The following is a 17,245-nucleotide window of genomic DNA, read 5'->3' as shown; positions in this document are numbered from 1 at the left end:
GGTGAGGAGAAATATTGACTCTTGATTTTCTCATTTGTTTAGACCACACAAATATAAATGTATTCTACAGCAGCTTAATCATGGCTTTCTGTTTTTCATATTTCAGTTTTAACATAATTAATTTCACAAAATTATATCTAATTAAATGTATTAATTTCATCCAAAATAGAAATTGTAGATACTAATGGATAGATCACTGTTAGTAGCCCACAGATCATGCTAGGTTTGTGCCTTTGTGTTAGCCATCAAGAGAGAAGAGGCAAAGTGGATGGAGGTAGAGGACAATGCTGTTCAGGTCCTCTCTGAGTAGCCAAAATTCTGAGGAAAGTATGCCATCAATTTTTCTCCTGGGAAGTAACAGAAATGTGCTTATGCAAGTCATCCCATGAGAGTGGTCCTTCTTTCAAGAAGACTGCATAATTTAATATTAATGCTTTTACCATTTAATGATAATAATTTTCTTTTGCTTCCTATAAATTATTCCTATAAAAATCCTGAATAAATAAAAAGGGGTGAAATGAAAAGCACTTTGCACCACTCACTGAGTAACACTTTCAAGTCGTGACTTCTAAATTCTGATTTCTTAATCTGAATGAAAATATGGACTGCTTTTAGGACTTCATGAAGGATAACTATAAAAAGGAAGTTCAGACATTAGGATGTGTCCAGTGACAGCAGGTAAAGCTCCTCAACACTTTTTCTTCCTTTTTCACTCCTCCCCTGACTTGCCATGGAAATCTCCTTCACTCATTTAAAAAAGGTTTTTGAGAGGTATGTAAAGGTCTGCAAATTTACCACTGCCACCCAGAAGGCTTTCTCTCAAGAACAATTTATATTTTTGAAGCTTCAAAATTTTCCCTTGGATCAACTAAAATGTTCTTGCTAACATCAGTGAAGATCTGATTGCAGGTAAAACAAGCTGCAAGAAGAGCATCTACTTTCTGGCTTGTTTGTCTGTTTTGTTGGTTGGGGTTTTTTCCCTTTGTTCCATGTGGTCATCCTCCAGACTTGACTACCAGCAGTTTTACACTAGATGAGAGAATTATCTCTGCTTCCACCTCCAGAACATCCCGCTAAAGGGAGCAATGAAAAATCAGTGGGCTTCAGATTGAACAGGTCAGGGACTTTTCTGGATCTTGAAATATAAAGCAATAAGATATTAGGATATTAAAGATATTAAAGCAGTCCTTTGCTATCAAAAATAAAATGGTTTGATTTTTTATGTAGAAATAGTGGCAAAACAGAACGAGCCATGTAAGTGATTCTCCATGCACACTAAACCATTTGGATCTCTATGTTCAATCCCCTGAATTGCAGACCTCAGACAGTGACAGGAAAGTTCCTCTTGCCTGCAGGGACGGATGTGTTGGTGGCAGCACTGGATGAAGAGGAAGCCAAGCAGGCTGGGGCCCTGATCAAGTGTTGTGGCTTGCCAACTCTACAGAGTGACTGAAGGTGCTCAGAACAAGCTTACATACAGAATGAAGTGTAGTTAGCTACTTGCTTTGTTTCTAGATGAGTCTGGAGAAGTAAGCTTATTTCCAGCTTACTTGTATACTAGAAGAACACATTTGAAAGGGGGTAGCTAGAAGACTTTTTGGTTCTGTTATGCCTTGATGGCAAAAGTGATACACATTTTATAGAATACTAGTTGTTGACAGCTTTGTGCAAGAAAAATGAGTACGTGATTGTACATACACAACTAATACATTTTCAACTGTTTTCCTGCAGAGCTAGAATGCTCTGGAGTTGAGGCTTTGGGTTGGTTATCTGTTGTAGGATCAGGAGTTGGACTCAATGATCCTGTGGGTCCCTCCCAATAAGGATATTCTATAATTCTATGGTTCCACATCATAAGAGATCAGTAACAGGAAGTTCAGATGTCCCATTGTATAGAAAAGTACTAGTTACAAAAATGGACTTCTTTTCCTGACCTCCTCTATAAACCCATAAACTACCCAGACAATAGAGCAAAAATGTTTATATTTTCGCTTGATTTAAATAACTCTTATGTGAGTGTCGATCTGCTGGAGGGCAGGAAGGCTCTACAGAGGGATCTGGATGGATCAATGCACCAAGGCCACTTGCATAAGGCCTGTTCCAGCCCCTGGGTGACAACAGCCCCCTGCAGTATTACAGGCTTGAGGCAGAGCTCCTGGAAAGCTGCCCAGCAGAAAAGGACATGGGATTGCTGGTTGACAGTGAGCTGAACATGAGCCAGCTTGTGCCCAGGGGGGCCAAGAAGGCCAATGGCATCCTGGCTTGGATTAGCAATAGTGTGGCCAGCAGGACCAGGGCAGTGATTGTCCCTCTGTACTCAGCATTGGTGAAGCCACACCTCAAATCCTGTGTGCAGTTTGGGGTCCCTCATTGTGTGACAGACACTGAGGCACTGGGGTGTGTTCAGGAGCTGGTGGAGGGTCTGGAGCACAAGTCCTGTGAGGAGCAACTGAGGTAACTAAGGTTGTTTAGCATGGAGAAAAGGAGGGTCAGGGGAGACATTTACTACCAGAAAGGAGGTTGTAACAAGATGGGGCTCAGTCTCTTTTCCCGAACATCAAGTGATAAAACAAGAGGAAATGACCTCAAGTTGCACCAGAGGAGGTTTAGACTATATATTAGGAAAAATTTCTTCCCTTAAAGGGTTGGCAAGTGTTGGAACAGGCTGCCCAGGGAAGTGGTTGAGTCACCAGTCCTGAAAGTATTTAAAAGAGGTGTAGACGTGATGAGTAGTGGTGGACTTGGCAGTGCTAAGTTAATAGCGGAATTTAATGGAATTAAAGGTATTTTCCAAACTAAATAGTCCTATGACTTCTGTCCCAGATCACAGCTTGGGTGAGGACGCAACAACCAGCTGTCAGTTTGTCTTCTGTCCAGAGCTGGATGTGACAACACCACTGCCCAATCCCAACCCAATATTCATAGAAAATACAGCACATAGGATTTGCTATGTACATGCAGGCAACACCATCTGCACGTATGGTTTAGTGTATTCTGCAGTAGTCTGAGTCTCCTATGAGCTTCGTAATCCACCATTACTCTGCTTTTAAGTTAATGAAATTTTTCACCCCACATATTTAATTAGGCTTTGCTGCAGAATACTGGGACAGTAAAAGCGGACATGGGTTCCAAAGTCAGCTCATGGAAGAAAAATCTATCAGGGTCCATTACATTTAAAAACTAAACTTTTCACTTAGAAAATTACTGAAACTCAAATTAATCACTGTGGAGAGAGTTTTCTGAGGATTACCACCCTGTTCTTGCTCTTTAAATGCACTCTTCTAGGCATTTGCTTTTAGCAACTTAAGAGGACTGGATTGAATCGACCCTACAACTCAATAGCATTTTTGTCCTAATTAATTGTCTTTTTAATTAAAAATAATCTTAATTTTTGGTGTGCTTAAAAGGCAGGACAGAGGGTGGAATATGTTATCCTATTCCAAATACTTTATTCTTCCTGAATTTACATTTAAAGGCTATAATGAATGAAAATGAGCACCATGGCTGCTTGAAAAGCACGAACAACACCATCTTGGTCAGATAAAATTATTCAGCACAGTGAGAAGGGGGAGAGGAACCAAAGGAAGAATAAAAGCAATGGGTTTTTTTATTACACAGCCTGTTCTACTCCAGTTTTGCAGGATCATGATAGCATTATAGAGACTCAACACAAAGAGAGACACATCACAAAGCCTAAGCACTTACTAATCTTCACCTCTGCTGAAAGGCAAAGTTCTCCTAAGGAAAGTCTTTCTAATATTTCCTTTCATTTCAGGCATGATCTCTGTTTCTGCCTGAAACTGCCCAAGCACTGACATCTTGTTCATCTAAAAAACACAGAGAAAGAAATGGATGGCAGTGCAGTATTTCATTAGGCTGCCTTAAGAATGCCTCCCACATTTTGACATTTCATGTAACAAATGTAACAGGTGACATTTTGACCTACAAACTCTAACTCTTGCCACTCACTCCTAACTATCTGAGTTGTGATACCAAACTTTGAGGTGGCTGAAATCAATTAAGATTAACTGCACCCTAAACAAGGTTTATGATAATTTATCTACATCTCAAATGCTACACATAGCTAAGTAAAAAGACACTAGGTATGTATCTTGAATAAGTTATAATTTTGAGGTAAAGAATGGCAGAACATGTCCCCCTTCAATCTTTCTATCACCCTTAAACCACAGAGATTTACATAAAATCATGTAAAGGACTGGTCTTATGTATGTTGGACATGACCTTATCCTGCTCACTTTAGTTGGATTTGCTCCAGACAGATGAAAGCTATTTTTTTTTCTTTTAATGAAGGATAAAACCAAAAAGTAAGTATTTACATATTCTTGAAGTGAAACATCCCTTTGAATAATTCTGTACCTCTTCCCTGGAAATCATCCATCATTACCACAAGTGACTACTTCTATTTGCCAGGAATTGCAGCCATCATCTATCTTCACCTACATCTTAGTTTGGCACCAGATGAACCTTAACTTGTTAAACCTTTCAGATGTTTTTGATAAAAACAATCTGTTGTTTCACTAAAGACTTCGTAAGGTGTGTTTGGACCTGACTTCCATCATTTCTACTTATGCTGAGGATGTAGGCTTTGCTCCCCATTATAGTACAACAGATATATTTGTTCCAAAATAATAAATTATAAAATTAATAAATTATCCATCCAGGTCCTTCCCTTTCTGTCATTATATAATTTTAATAATACAAAGAGGTTTCCAAAAACAAATAACAATCTTTTGAGACTACATAAATCTCTGCAGCATTTGCTTTGTAAGTCCTGTTGCTATTTAGGAGGAGTCCTTCACAGGATACCACTGTGAAGCTTTTATTTTTGAAGTCATATGATAAACCATACCTGTATCCTTCCTACTGCCTGCTGGAATTCTCTGTTAGATAAGCAAGTTGAGCACTAAATTGTCTTTCCGTGATATGATGAATAACAACCCTGAATATAATGGTTACACCTTCATAGGTCTGTTAGTTGGTCTAATTGTTCCTTTCTGCTTGTCTGGAATGCAAGAGCCTGATTTTTTTATACCATAAAGTGATGTCAGAGGTTTTTTAAAAGCACTTTTTTCACTTCAAGGAGTGTTCAGTATTTGAAAAACTGATTGTGGGCATCTGTTTGAGGGGGTAGGTTTATCCACATTCTACTACAAGTCTGGAATCTGATGAACTCACTGAACCTGGTGATCATTCCCTCAAGTACAGCAATAAATATATCTGCTGTATCCATGCCTCACCAGTTCTCCACAGACCTGGAATCACTCAGCTTTCACCTTATTCTTTCATTTTCTGCCAATAGCAGCCAAATAGTGCAGCCCTTATTTTATATTGGGTCTCTGTGTCAAGTGCACACAGAAACAGAATGCACAGCAGTAAGACCAGGACCAAGACTGCATCCTAGAAGAACCATGTCTATTGAATCTAAAAATCATTGTCAGAACCATGCCATGTCACCTCTCTCAGATCCAGAATTAGCCCAGTAGTGATCAATGTGGTCCCCTGTAATTTTATCAATTTAAAATCTAGATTCATTATAGGTCCACCAATTTAATAGATGGAAAATTGAATATTATACCTAGATACCCAGTATTCTGTGAGGGGGAACAAAGAACAAAGTGATGCTGTCTTTTACAAGAGGAAAAGCACCCATCCAAGTACTGCCAGCACTTGGAGCCTGAGTGCTGGTGAGGTAAGGTGTGGCAGCTGTCCTGCCTGGTGTTCAGAAGGCTGCCTAAGTGCCTTCCAGGAAATTTGTTCCCTAGAGAAAATAATTTCACCAACAACTGAACTGCTGTGACGGCAGTCTGCAAGCCTTGTATGCCTTGCACAACCTGCCCTGAATACTGTTAATGACGTGATGCCAGAGTTCTCTTTGACTCTGGATAACTTTGGGCAGTGATTTTCCCCCTACTGCCCCCAAAGCTGTCTCACCGGCTGTGTGCCCCGGCTGAGAGCCCTCACTGCCTCCACCAGCGGTTCCTAGGGCAGCCGCACTCCTCCGTCTGCTCTGCTGCAGCCCAGCCAAAGCAACGAGCGTGCTGCAGCGCTCAAGTATAATGAAGTGCTGTGCTGGTGTTATCTCTCCCCAATCTCTTCCGTCTTGCTCTGGTGGGCTTCCCTCTCAGAGTGAAACACAAGGAGGAGACTAAACCAGTGTTTCCTCTTGCCTGATGTTTGCTTGTTATTCCAGCTAATTTGCTCCAAGAGAAGAAATAAACTGGGCTTGAAACAGCACCGTTAATTCTGATCCTTTTTGACCAATTGCATATCTCCTGGCACCATTAAAAAAAATACTTTTTTTTTTTTTTAATTAAAGGAAACCACCCACCTCCCCGTCCTCAATCCCTTTCCTCCCCCCCGGCTGATTGACAAAGTGAGCAGAATCCGTGTTCTCACACCAACGGGTATCTATTACATGAGAACTTTCTTCTGGCGCCAGGAGGTATTTAGAGAGTTTGCCTGGCTATTCCACAGGGGAAATCCTGCTGAAAGTTGGGGATACCTGAGCAAAATTCACTGCTGGTCAAAATCCGGCCAAAGCAGTGATAACACTCGATAATGTCTCGTTGTGGTTATTGCACTAGAAGTTCCGGGGAGAAGAAGCTGCTAACAGGGAGCAATTTCTTTTCTCGGGGAAGATGTGCTCATTCGTGCTGAGGGGCGGGGTCCCCTTTGGGTCAATTAGCGGCTCGAATGACAAACGTGGGGGGTTTTGTTTGTTTGTTTGTTTGGTGGGATTTGGGTTGGTTGGTCGGGTTGAAGGTTTTGACGTTGGAAGAGTTGTTTCTTTGTCTTTTTGATTTTAAATTTAAAAGCATGTCCCCGCTTATGCTCAGCGCTGCTGAGGGAGAAGCACGAACCCTCACCGCAGCCCAGGCGGTAAAAGCAGCCCCGCAGCCGCAGGACACCAGTGACTCGCTTCACTCGCTTCACTCCTGTCCCCCAGCAACCCCCTCCGGCCGGGTTTTCCTCCTGGAGCCGAGGCTTTCCTCCGCCGGGCCGGAGATCGCCCCAGCAGAGACTCCCCCGACGGCAAAGGAGAGCGCTGCCCGTCCCGCACATGGAGTTCGCCCCTCAGCTCTCGGGAAGAGACACGGGACAGCCCCAGCTCGCAGGGAGCGGGGAGAGGGGCGGAGAGGAGGGGTTTAACCTCTGTTTGTAGTCCCTTCGCTAAGTGAATCATGTCCCTTGATGGCAAGGTTTGCTCCCGCAAGGCAAAATAAATTCTAGTAAATACTTTATTTATTTTCTTTCTAGGGGTTCATTTATCATCTCCTGTTTGCTTTATTTGACGTGGCTTAACCCACAGAGTACCCTTTGATTTTGTTATATGGTGGAAAGAGATTTTTAGGGAAGTCCATCCCTATATCACACACATACACAACACACACACACACATAAACACACACACACACTCATTTCCAGTAACTGTTTGGTTTCTGCTTTCTCCCGTGATGATTTCGAGATCCCTTGGGCTAGCTCACACGGAGTATCCCCAGAGAGGTGGCTGCCAGGGCTCCAGGACACGGGTACCACGGCGCTGTCACCTTAGTAAAACAAAAAAAAGCAAGGGAATTCTTTAATGGTGCCTCGAGCCGTGCTGGACCTCTGGCTAAGGACAGGGTACCCGGGGCACTGACTGTAGCAAAGATCGTTCCAGGTACAGGCGTTTTAAGGTTGTTGGAGGAATGAGGGACAATCAAACACTTTTCCCTTCATTCAGTGCCTTTACCGGGCAATCTGAGCCAAGCAGAGTCGTCTTTGCTAAAAGTGGCACTAAGCCAAGGTTATAATTCATCCACCTGCTTTTCCTACTAGACCAGCCATCTCCATCATTCATCACTTCTTGGCAGAAGCCTTGCACGCCCTTCACACAGCCTGGATGTGTGTTATAAATGCTTGTGAAGAGATGAAGGCGATCACATTTGTTAGCCGCTGCTCTCTTCTCCTCAGAACATCCCGCCTTTCTCATCACCGCGGGAAAAATGAATAAAAAAGCCCTTGTTACATCTTGGTCTTTCTGAGAAAGCATAGCGCGTTTCAGGTGAGGCGAACTCGGTAACTGCTGAGTTCGAGGAAAGAACAAATGCCAAAGAAAAGCCGCATTTAAATCACTTTATCGAGAACACATTATCTCCCTCCTCCACCCTGCTTTGTCGCTGCCAATACCCAGAGGATGAGAGTGAAAGACGCAGGGCTTTTAGCGGTTCGCCCTCCCATTCTCGGAGATAACCCGCGCTTTACAGACTTGGCCTCCGGTCATTTTTTCTCTTTTGTTTTGTTTTTTTTTTTTTGCTATAATTTATTCTGAAACTTCAGGAAGGAAATGAGAGGATTATTCCCCCTATGCCTCATCCCAGGCACTTGTTAGGGCCGCGCTTTTGTCGCGGAGGCGGCGGCTCTCGGGCACAGGCCCCTCCTGGCCTGTCCGGGGATGTTCTCCGTCCTCGCCGGTCCTCAGCTGCCGCACGAAACACCCTCGCTTCCTGCAAAAATTCAAGAAGAGGTCTGTTTTTCGTGGACTCCTCTTTGCTTGGTTGCATTTATTTACCTAAATGCCTAGTTGAAAAGTGGGAGGAAATAAAGCCCACTCCGCCCCACTGAGACTCCCCAATTCAGGGATCTCCCCTCAGTGGAGAAAAGCTGGTTTTGGTGTCCTCAGGGCCAGCAACGGTGGCTGAGGCAAAGCTCCCTGGGGGAGAGAGTCTCTGCAGCTTCTTCCCATGTAGGAGCTGTTCTAGCTGCTGCTGCTGCTATGCCTTTACACACGCACACCACACATTGCAAACCCAGGCTGCCCCTGCACCTCACCCAGTGTGCAGGGATAGACCGTGAAACAAGGAAGGATGCTAGCCTCGGAGTTCGGGTACAGGTCGTGGGTTTATCTTTTAACGGAGAAAGGGGAAAGGGACTGCACCTGATAACGGTAAAGCATAAAATGCTGCCTTGATATACCAGGGGCTTACCCTACTCACCTCACAGAGATCATAAAGGATCAAAATCTTGACAAATGGAAGCATGATGTAATGCCCTGGCCCCATCAAAGACTTTATCCTGAAAATGATATCTTTGTCAGGGTCGCAGAAATTAGCGGTTTGATAGATGAGTCAGGTCTGCTCGGTTACATTGGGTGTAAACCCGAAGTAAACCCCACCTTCAGATTTATTCGACTGCGTTTCCCATTTCTTTTACTAACCAAGAAGAAGGCAAAGACGATCTGAGAATTTGGCTCATCTTCCTGCCCCTAGTCCTTTCATTAAATGAGTCAAGGTGTTCATTATGTGTCGCCTCTAATCCACTGAGACAAAGGTAGGCAGGAAAGGGGAGGCTTGTCATTGTGGCTTTTAAGACTTGGGTACCATTTTCTTCTCTGCTTAAAGAAATTCAGTACTTTCTTCCATTAATCTTTAGCAGGGAAAGCATTCAGCCCGCACCTGTATAAACAACCCAGATGGGGGGAAAAAGTAAACCTATATCTCTTCCCCTGCAGTATCTTTATGCACTTATATATATATATATATATCCATATATATATATATATATGGATAATACTGTCTAATTGGGAAGGAAGGGCAGCCCCCAAGTCCAGCATGCTGCCCTTTCACTGTGCAGCGTGTGGGACCCTGCCTGAGCATCTATCGTAGAGTCAAACCAAGTTCAAGAGATCCAGTTGCAAGATCAGCTGCCTGTATAGGTGGTTCAAGAAATGTCAAGTTTCACTTGGAAAGGCTGCCATTAAACTCGGCTCTGATGTGGTTCTAGCCCCAGCGGGTGAAGTCGGGGTTTGCACAGCGTTAAGTGGCCTCAGCGAGCCCGCAGGGCTGGCGGGGAGGGGAGCAGAACTCTGGGCCCAAAGGCTGCCGGCGGTGCCAGGAAAGTTGCATGGCAGCAGCCGGGAGGGTTCCGCTCGGGCGGGAGAGAAATGGAAGGGAAAAACCGTGAACAGAAACTGCGGGACAAGATCTTTCCACCTGTTGTAGTCATTAGGTTATTTTCTGAGAACTGTTTTTATTCTGGTTAATCATATCCAAATTGTGAAAGCCAGCAAGGAACTAAACGCTAGTTCTTCACGTGAAAAAGGGAGGTTCTGGGGGAGGTGCGAGGGATACAAGTTGATAGCTGATTTTTTAATATTTCTTTTTTATTATTTATACCTCCGTTGAACTTTATGTCAGCACTTCCATTGGATGTGAGGTCCTCCATTCACCCGTGGACTCTATAATAAAAATTAAACTACAGAATTTGTTTAAAAAACTTGCAAGTAGGTTTTTTTAAAGAACCTCGAAAAGCTGTCTCGTTTAATTTGCTCTGTGACAGGGAGGCGTACACAGCCAATTTAATGGGTTTTAATTAATTGCTCTGAGGAAGGAGAAACCCGAAGTGTCTGGAGTTTCACCCGAAACTAGGGACGCTATCAAACCACAGTACGCGTGTTCCAAGCGACTTTTTGCGTTGCTCCCCACACACCGCACACCCAATCCCCAGTGCCGCGTCTCCTGCTGCCTCCGCCCGCCCCGGCGGGGGCACCGGGACTGCACATTCCCTTCCCGAAACTGGGCAGGCAGAGGAAGAGCCCAGCGGGCTGGGGCCCCGTCCCGCCGCACCACTCGGCTGCACCGGAGTTCATACGTTGGGAAAGTCCCATGCCCTCGAAGGAAAGGCAAGAGGAAGAGCGAGTGTAGGTGGGCTGGAAGCAGAGTCCCGGGTCGCGCTTGGCCCTTAGACACAGGGAGCGGTGCGCTCCTCCCCGCGCAAACACTGGCGGGACCAGCCCTGGAGATATTTTACGATCTCCGAGGAGAGGAGAGGGGTCTGTCCAGTGGGAAAGGCGTGACGCCCAAGAGCACACACACACACGGAGGCATCCCGCGTGCCTGTATAGTCCCACCCGCGTGTGTGTGCCCCCCCACAGGGGTCTGGCTCCGCGCCCCGCCGCACCAGCCCCGCCGCGGACCGCGGCCCAGCGCGGAGAGGCGCCGCCCCCGGCGCGGGGCTCCGCAGGGCCCGACCCCCGCCCCGCGCCCCTCTCCTCCCCTCCCCGGCAGATGGATCGCTCCGCGGACACCCGATATATAGCGCTGTCAAGGGGCGCATCCCCCCTCCGCGCCCCCCCGCGCCCCCGCCCCGGCACGGACTCTCCGCGGCGGGGCCGCCCCGCTCTGGGCCGACTCGGCTCGGCCGTCCGCCCCCGCCCGCCCGCCGCGCTGCCCGCCTCCCCGCCGCCCGCCCGGGGCCATGTCCACGGGCTCCGCGAGCGAGGCGGAGGAGCTGCCCGAGATGGACCTGCGGGCGCTGCAGCTGGAATACCCGCCGCCGCCGGCCAAGCGCCAGCCCCGCGGCGAGCTCTACCCCTCGGCGGACAACTCCTCGGCGGCGGAGGAGGAGGAAGAGGAGGAAGAAGAGGAGGAAGAGGACGGCGAGGGCAGCTGCGCGGCGGGGCCGGCGGGCAGCGGCTGCAAGAGGAAACGGGCGCGGGGCGGCGGCCCCGGGGGCAAGAAGGCGGTGTCGGGGCCGCGGGGGCCGCCGCCCGAGGGGAAGCAGTCCCAGCGCAACGCGGCCAACGCGCGGGAGCGGGCGAGGATGCGGGTGCTGAGCAAGGCGTTCTCCCGGCTGAAGACGAGCCTGCCCTGGGTGCCGCCCGACACCAAGCTCTCCAAGCTGGACACGCTGCGCCTGGCGTCCAGCTACATCGCCCACCTCCGGCAGCTCCTGCAGGAGGACCGCTACGAGAACGGCTACGTCCATCCCGTCAACCTGGTACGGCGCGGGGGGCGGGCGGGATGCGGCGAGGAGCACCCGCCGGGAATCCCCGGGCACCGCTCGGGGCACCCCGCGGGGCCGGTGCCCCGGGCAGGGGGGCAGCGCTCAGGCTGTGCCTGCTCTGAAAGGAGCGGCGGGGCGGCCCTGGCTGCTCCGCAAATCCCCGCGGACCCTCGCACCGTGGGCGACTCCGGGGCTGCGTTTGGCTTTGGGTGATGGCGGGTGTGTCAGTCCTGGGGAGTCAGAACAGGGGACCCTAAAGATTACATTCCTCGGGCATTAGGCAAGCTTAGTGTCCGAAAAAGGAGTAACTCGGTCTGCCGGCTGGCCTGCAGCACAAGCAGAGCGTCATGAGTTCATCGGTACAAAATTAAACGCCCGATGTTTGTCACAGGGGTGAAACGTTTTCTTATATGCGGCAGAGTGATTGTTTTGGAATAGTTTATATGCTTTTTATTTATTAAATGACGCAAAGAGTTTCAAAGCAAGAGAAACATTGCAGTTTGGATGTGAACAGTGTTGCTGACTATTGCAGACCTTCTGTGGAGCATTTAATTATAATGAAAAACGTAATGAAAATATTTGTTAGAGGAACTCAGCTCTCTCTGTGCTTCCCACAGGGACTAAAACATGATGACGTGTTTTCAACTGAACCAGAGTTAGACATCTATCAGTAATAAAGCTCCAGTTTCATACGAGGATAAACTTTCTTTTAATATGCAATACCTTTTTTTTTTTGCTTACAGACTTGGCCGTTTGTGGTTTCAGGAAGACCTGACTCTGACACCAAAGAAGTTTCTACTGCCAGCAGATTATGTGGAACTACTGCATAGTCAGACTAAATTGAGGATTTCTTATTGTTGATCTTTTTTTTTTTAATGGGTTGGATATTTTTAAGAGCTGTGATTTATCAGCTCAGGACTAGAAGATGGGGTAAACTCCCATCTCTAACAGTGCTAAATCTGTATCCCTCATCATTCTTTCCCCTTAATGTTCTGAGGGCAGATTATTTAAAGCAGTAAAGAATGGAGGTGGTTGAAATTAGAGGTTTTATGAACTGACTGCAGCAGCTGAAGTCTAAGACTTGGCTTCATCATTCTTACCACTGCCTCAGGACCTGCTGTTCTGAGGCTTTTAAACTAATGGAAGAGGAATATAATGATATAGAATTAACAGCATGGACCAAAATACAATTCTACAAACTAACCCCAAACAGTGTTATTTGTATTGTAAAGCAAAACAGTATTTTAAAGTAGCTTTGAAAGTCAGATAGATTTATAATATATTTTTATGGCTTTTGTATTCATGGGTCTGGTTTATTGCAACTATGCAATTAGTCATACTTTTTTTTTTCTTTTGGTCCCTTTGATCAGAGTTTTCTTAAAAATGTGTAAGTGGACACATTCTGCTATAACCCATTGGAATTAAAGTAATTCCTTTGGTTATGTCTTGAAATGCCACATGTAAGAATGCGGTATTGCCCTAGAAATATGGCAGAGTTTCTGTGCCTTAATCTGGAAGGGAATTCTGCTTACTGTAAGGCCAGTGTGCATGTGTTTTAAAGAATGTGTTTGTATGATGCTGCAAAATAACAAGAATTCACAGTGTTTTAAATATTTTTCCTGTACTGTTATGCTTATCATTGAGAAGTTTACTCTCAAATGAGTTAGTGTGTCATTTCCGTACAGATTCAAATGTTGTAATAAAAGAGGATGCCATCAAATAAGTTGCAAATGTAAATAACTCTATTTTTTTATAAATGACATTAAAAGCTTGGTTAAAATGACTTATTGGTACTGTGATAGTGTGTGTCTGCATCCATATGTGTCTTTGTAATGCATGTTCTTGAAACCCACTTTTGTAAACACAGTTATCTTCCCCATCTCTTGAGGGCAGATACATCTCCAGCAACAGAGTCAGATAAGAAAACTTTCACCCCAAACAAGTCATTCGAGGTACAGTACTATATAAATCTGCAGGGATGGCCAAGTTTTAACAACTTACAGAATGCTCTGTAGTATTCTCTTCTGTGAAGCAGAAAAATAAATAACTGCAAATTAAGAAATCAATGTCATGTAGTGCAATAGCTCCTTTTGCTGTTTTTTAACAGTTCCATATGTAATGTGTCTTGCTTTTATCTGTATTTTTGCAGTAGGAAAATCAGATTCATTTTCCTATTTGAGAACAGAATTTTCCTGTTTTAAGATTAAAACTCCTGAGATAAGATATTATTTTTCTCAAAATATTTTATCAGCAGTTAACTCAGAGTAAGGGAGAAAACTGAATTGCTTTAGAGAAGAAACAGCCACCTCTTCCTAATATAAGCAGTGAGGAGGAAGAAACATTTGTTTAACAAGAAACAGTTTAAGCTAATTTGTTGTCATCCTATGTTGTCAAGTCTTCCTGTGTCATGGATTTCTGGTTTGAAATACTGCCTAGAAGACCAAGTCTGACTATTGGTAGTGTCCTGCAAGTAGGTGAACTGCAGAAAATTGTTTTTCTTCTTGTAGAATGTAAAATAATCCAGAGACACTGCAAAATAAAATGAAAGCATAGTCCAGATCTGCTGAAAGTGTTGCTTCTAGGGATTTGGGGGCAAGCTGTACAGAGACCATAATATAATTTAACTTCCATTTTTTTTTCAGAGAAAGTCTGTGAAGGAAGAGGGCTATCTTAATTTGCAGTTCATGTAGCTGAGCTGGAACTCCACCTCACTTCCTCTAGGAAGCTTTATAAAAAGAAAAGAACATAAACAATAAAGCAAAAGTGAAGGACCTTTAGGAAGGCATAAGGTATGAGAAAACTCAACCAATGTTTATCTGAACCCTAAGAAAAAGATTATTCAGCAGTTTAACTAAGGTACCACTTGAGATAATCTCAGTTGTGATACTTAGCTGGTTTTGGCCTTGATCCCAGCTGTAATTGGTTAACGACTCTAGGAGATCAGAAAAACAAGGAAAGCTGGAGAACTTTAAACAGTATAGAAAGGTCTGTGCAGAGTGATGGAAAAAAATGTTCAGTGTATATTCCCAAATATGAAGTGGTTATGTTAAGTAAATACGGTAGATCAAAACAGGGGGAGTGTGACATGAAGAAAAACATAGGATTGCTTCTACCCATGCCCCATACTGTATGCTCTCAAGTACATTTTTCCTTGTGGCTGCATAATAAATAGAAATACTTTCTTCGTAAAGTAATGAATGCACTAACCACATTTGTTACAGTAACAGACACATCCATATGGTGGTGGTGTCCCAACAGACCATCAGTGGTTTTACAACAGAAGTAAACAGTGGCCTCAGGTGATATTTAATGTCAAATTCTGGAGAGAAAATTATAGCTTTTAGATACTGAATGTTGTACAAGGCTCATTTTTTTCTTTTACATACCTCTATACAGAGATATATGTATTAATGTATACTTATTTTTCTTAATACAGCAGTTAGGGATGTTTAGATTTCTCCAGTAAGGATCTGACATTTAAAATCATTATTTTAATCCTTGGGTTTACAAATACTGTTTTTAAAAAGTAAATTAATCTTCTCTCTCAGTGAGATGCATCAGATGATTAGGAAAAAGATCAGGCAATTGAATAGGTTCCCTGTGGGTTTGTCCTGAGATAAAGGCTGCTGTCTTTCCAGGGAAATGCCAGGTAGGTCATATATTCTGGAATTCCTCACCTATAAAGACACACCAAAAACACATGATTGCAGTTTTGAAACATTTTTTTAAGCTCAGATGAAATTCAGATCAGTGCTTTACATTAATGAAGTGAACAGAACATTCTAAAATGCTATTTTTGAGCATTAACAGATTCCACTGAAAGATAATGAAGGTCCTCCTCTTTTTTTTAATTAAGTTTATGACAACCTGATATAGTAAATTAATTTCATTTGTAAAATCTGACTGTTGGGTTTGTCTGGATAGTTACAGAGGTGTGTGGAGGGGGGACTTAAAATGAGAAACAACCTCACACATCTACAGTTCATGAGCACAGAAGGTAAGAAATACATACATTTTTATTAGACTTGGCAAGTTTATGCTTGATGATTTTGGGTTGTATTAATGTTCCTTGCAAAAGGTAAAAGATTAACCCTTCTTGATCCCATAAAGTTATGCAGAATTTGCTGAAGCTGTTTGACAAATAAAATGCCAAATTACCTGCAACTGCTATTCTGCTAAAATCTGTTTCATGTGAAATCTGACTGGCAGATTACCTGCATTGACTTCTGGGGCAAACAGTCCATATGTAAAGAGGAACACTTGCCTCCCATCAATATTTTTATGATTTTGGATTAATATAAATGTTGTGTGGTAATTTGTTTTGTCTCTATTCTGCATGGGAATCTGATGGAGCAGATCATTAGCCATCATTAACCTTTCCTTTCCAATGCATGTGTTTGCTTACAAAAGGGAAGTATGTCTCTCATATTGAAAATGTTAACAATTCTGAGCAAAAGAAACATAGTTTGCATATAAAATATGTAAGCCATACTTTTCCCTCTTAGTATATGTATACATGTACTGTTTAAAGAACTCTCAGCTACTCTAAGGATTCTCAGTAAAAATTTGACTTTTTTGGCTAAGTAAAGGTGACTATGTAAACAGTACAGTTGCCATAGGCGTTTCCCAGGAGAAATGGGGAGTTGAATAAATTATTGTAAGATCTCAAGAAGTACCTGAAAATTACTCTTTCTTTATTGACTCTAAAAGGACCCTAAGAGGACCAACTGCATGATTCAGTTAAATATCGAATGTTTTAGTTAAATATCTAATGTTGGGAGGGATATAGGCAGGTTTAAATGCCAGAACTTTATATGAGCAAAGGAAGCTAAAAAGAAGGAAGAAGGGGAATTTTGAGCCACTGAGCAATACAATCCTATAGTAACCTCACAAGCAAATAATATCTACATTATTTGGATGAAATTATGCGGAAAGCTGTCCATTCTACTGAGCAATAGTCCCTTCTCCACAAGTAACTAATTGCATGTAATAGTGAATTTGCACTTGATATGGCAGGGCAGGTTCTCACCAAGACTTATTCCAGTTATACCTAAGAATAAGGTTCCACCACTGGACAGAGTTTATCACACTCCAGCTGAAAAATGTGTACACAGATATTTTCTTCAGTGCACAGAGAACAGATGCTGAGCTGTCTTGTGGACCCTAAACACCTACATGCTACATGATTTTATTATAATCTGACAAGAGGGCTTTGGGGTGAGTTATTACATTATGCAGAAACTTGTGCTATCACAGTGCAGGCTGGTTAGGATTCAGGTACTAATTTCAGGTACTAAGAAGGAATGGGTCTCAGTATTTTCCTTGGCTCTGAAAAATGTGTAAATGCAAATTAGTAAAAAAAAAAAAAAGCCTTAGTTAGAATGCAGCATGTGAGAATCTTACTAGAGTTAAAATTCCTACAAAAGACAGCTGAAAGGATTAATATAGTTATCTGTCCAGC

At 43.9% G+C, this 17,245-nt stretch overlaps 1 protein-coding gene across 1 annotated transcript; it reads left to right on the top strand.

Annotated features, from left to right (window-relative positions):
- Positions 1–11,256: 11,256 nt before the first annotated feature.
- MSC (musculin) lies at positions 11,257–13,470 on the top strand. Its single transcript, XM_071449242.1, has 2 exons — positions 11,257–11,778; positions 12,528–13,470. Exons 1-2 carry the CDS (start codon positions 11,257–11,259, stop codon positions 12,612–12,614), a joined length of 609 nt encoding a protein of 202 aa, XP_071305343.1. The 3' UTR covers positions 12,615–13,470.
- The last annotated feature ends 3,775 nt before the right edge of the window (positions 13,471–17,245 follow it).

This window comes from Agelaius tricolor, unplaced genomic scaffold, assembly GCF_023055355.1.
Source record: "Agelaius tricolor isolate 1412-34295 unplaced genomic scaffold, bAgeTri1.0.p SCAF_2, whole genome shotgun sequence".
Classification (NCBI taxonomy): Eukaryota; Metazoa; Chordata; class Aves; order Passeriformes; family Icteridae; genus Agelaius; species Agelaius tricolor.
This window is presented reverse-complemented; position numbering and strand designations above follow the sequence as displayed.

Coding starts and splice junctions, on each gene's coding strand:
- MSC (XM_071449242.1), top strand. CDS start 11,257: ATGTCCACGGGCTCCGCGAGCGAGGCGGAGGAGCTGCCCGAGATGGAC. Junction 11,779..12,527: donor ACGTCCATCCCGTCAACCTG/GTACGGCGCGGG, acceptor TTTTGCTTACAG/ACTTGGCCGTTTGTGGTTTC.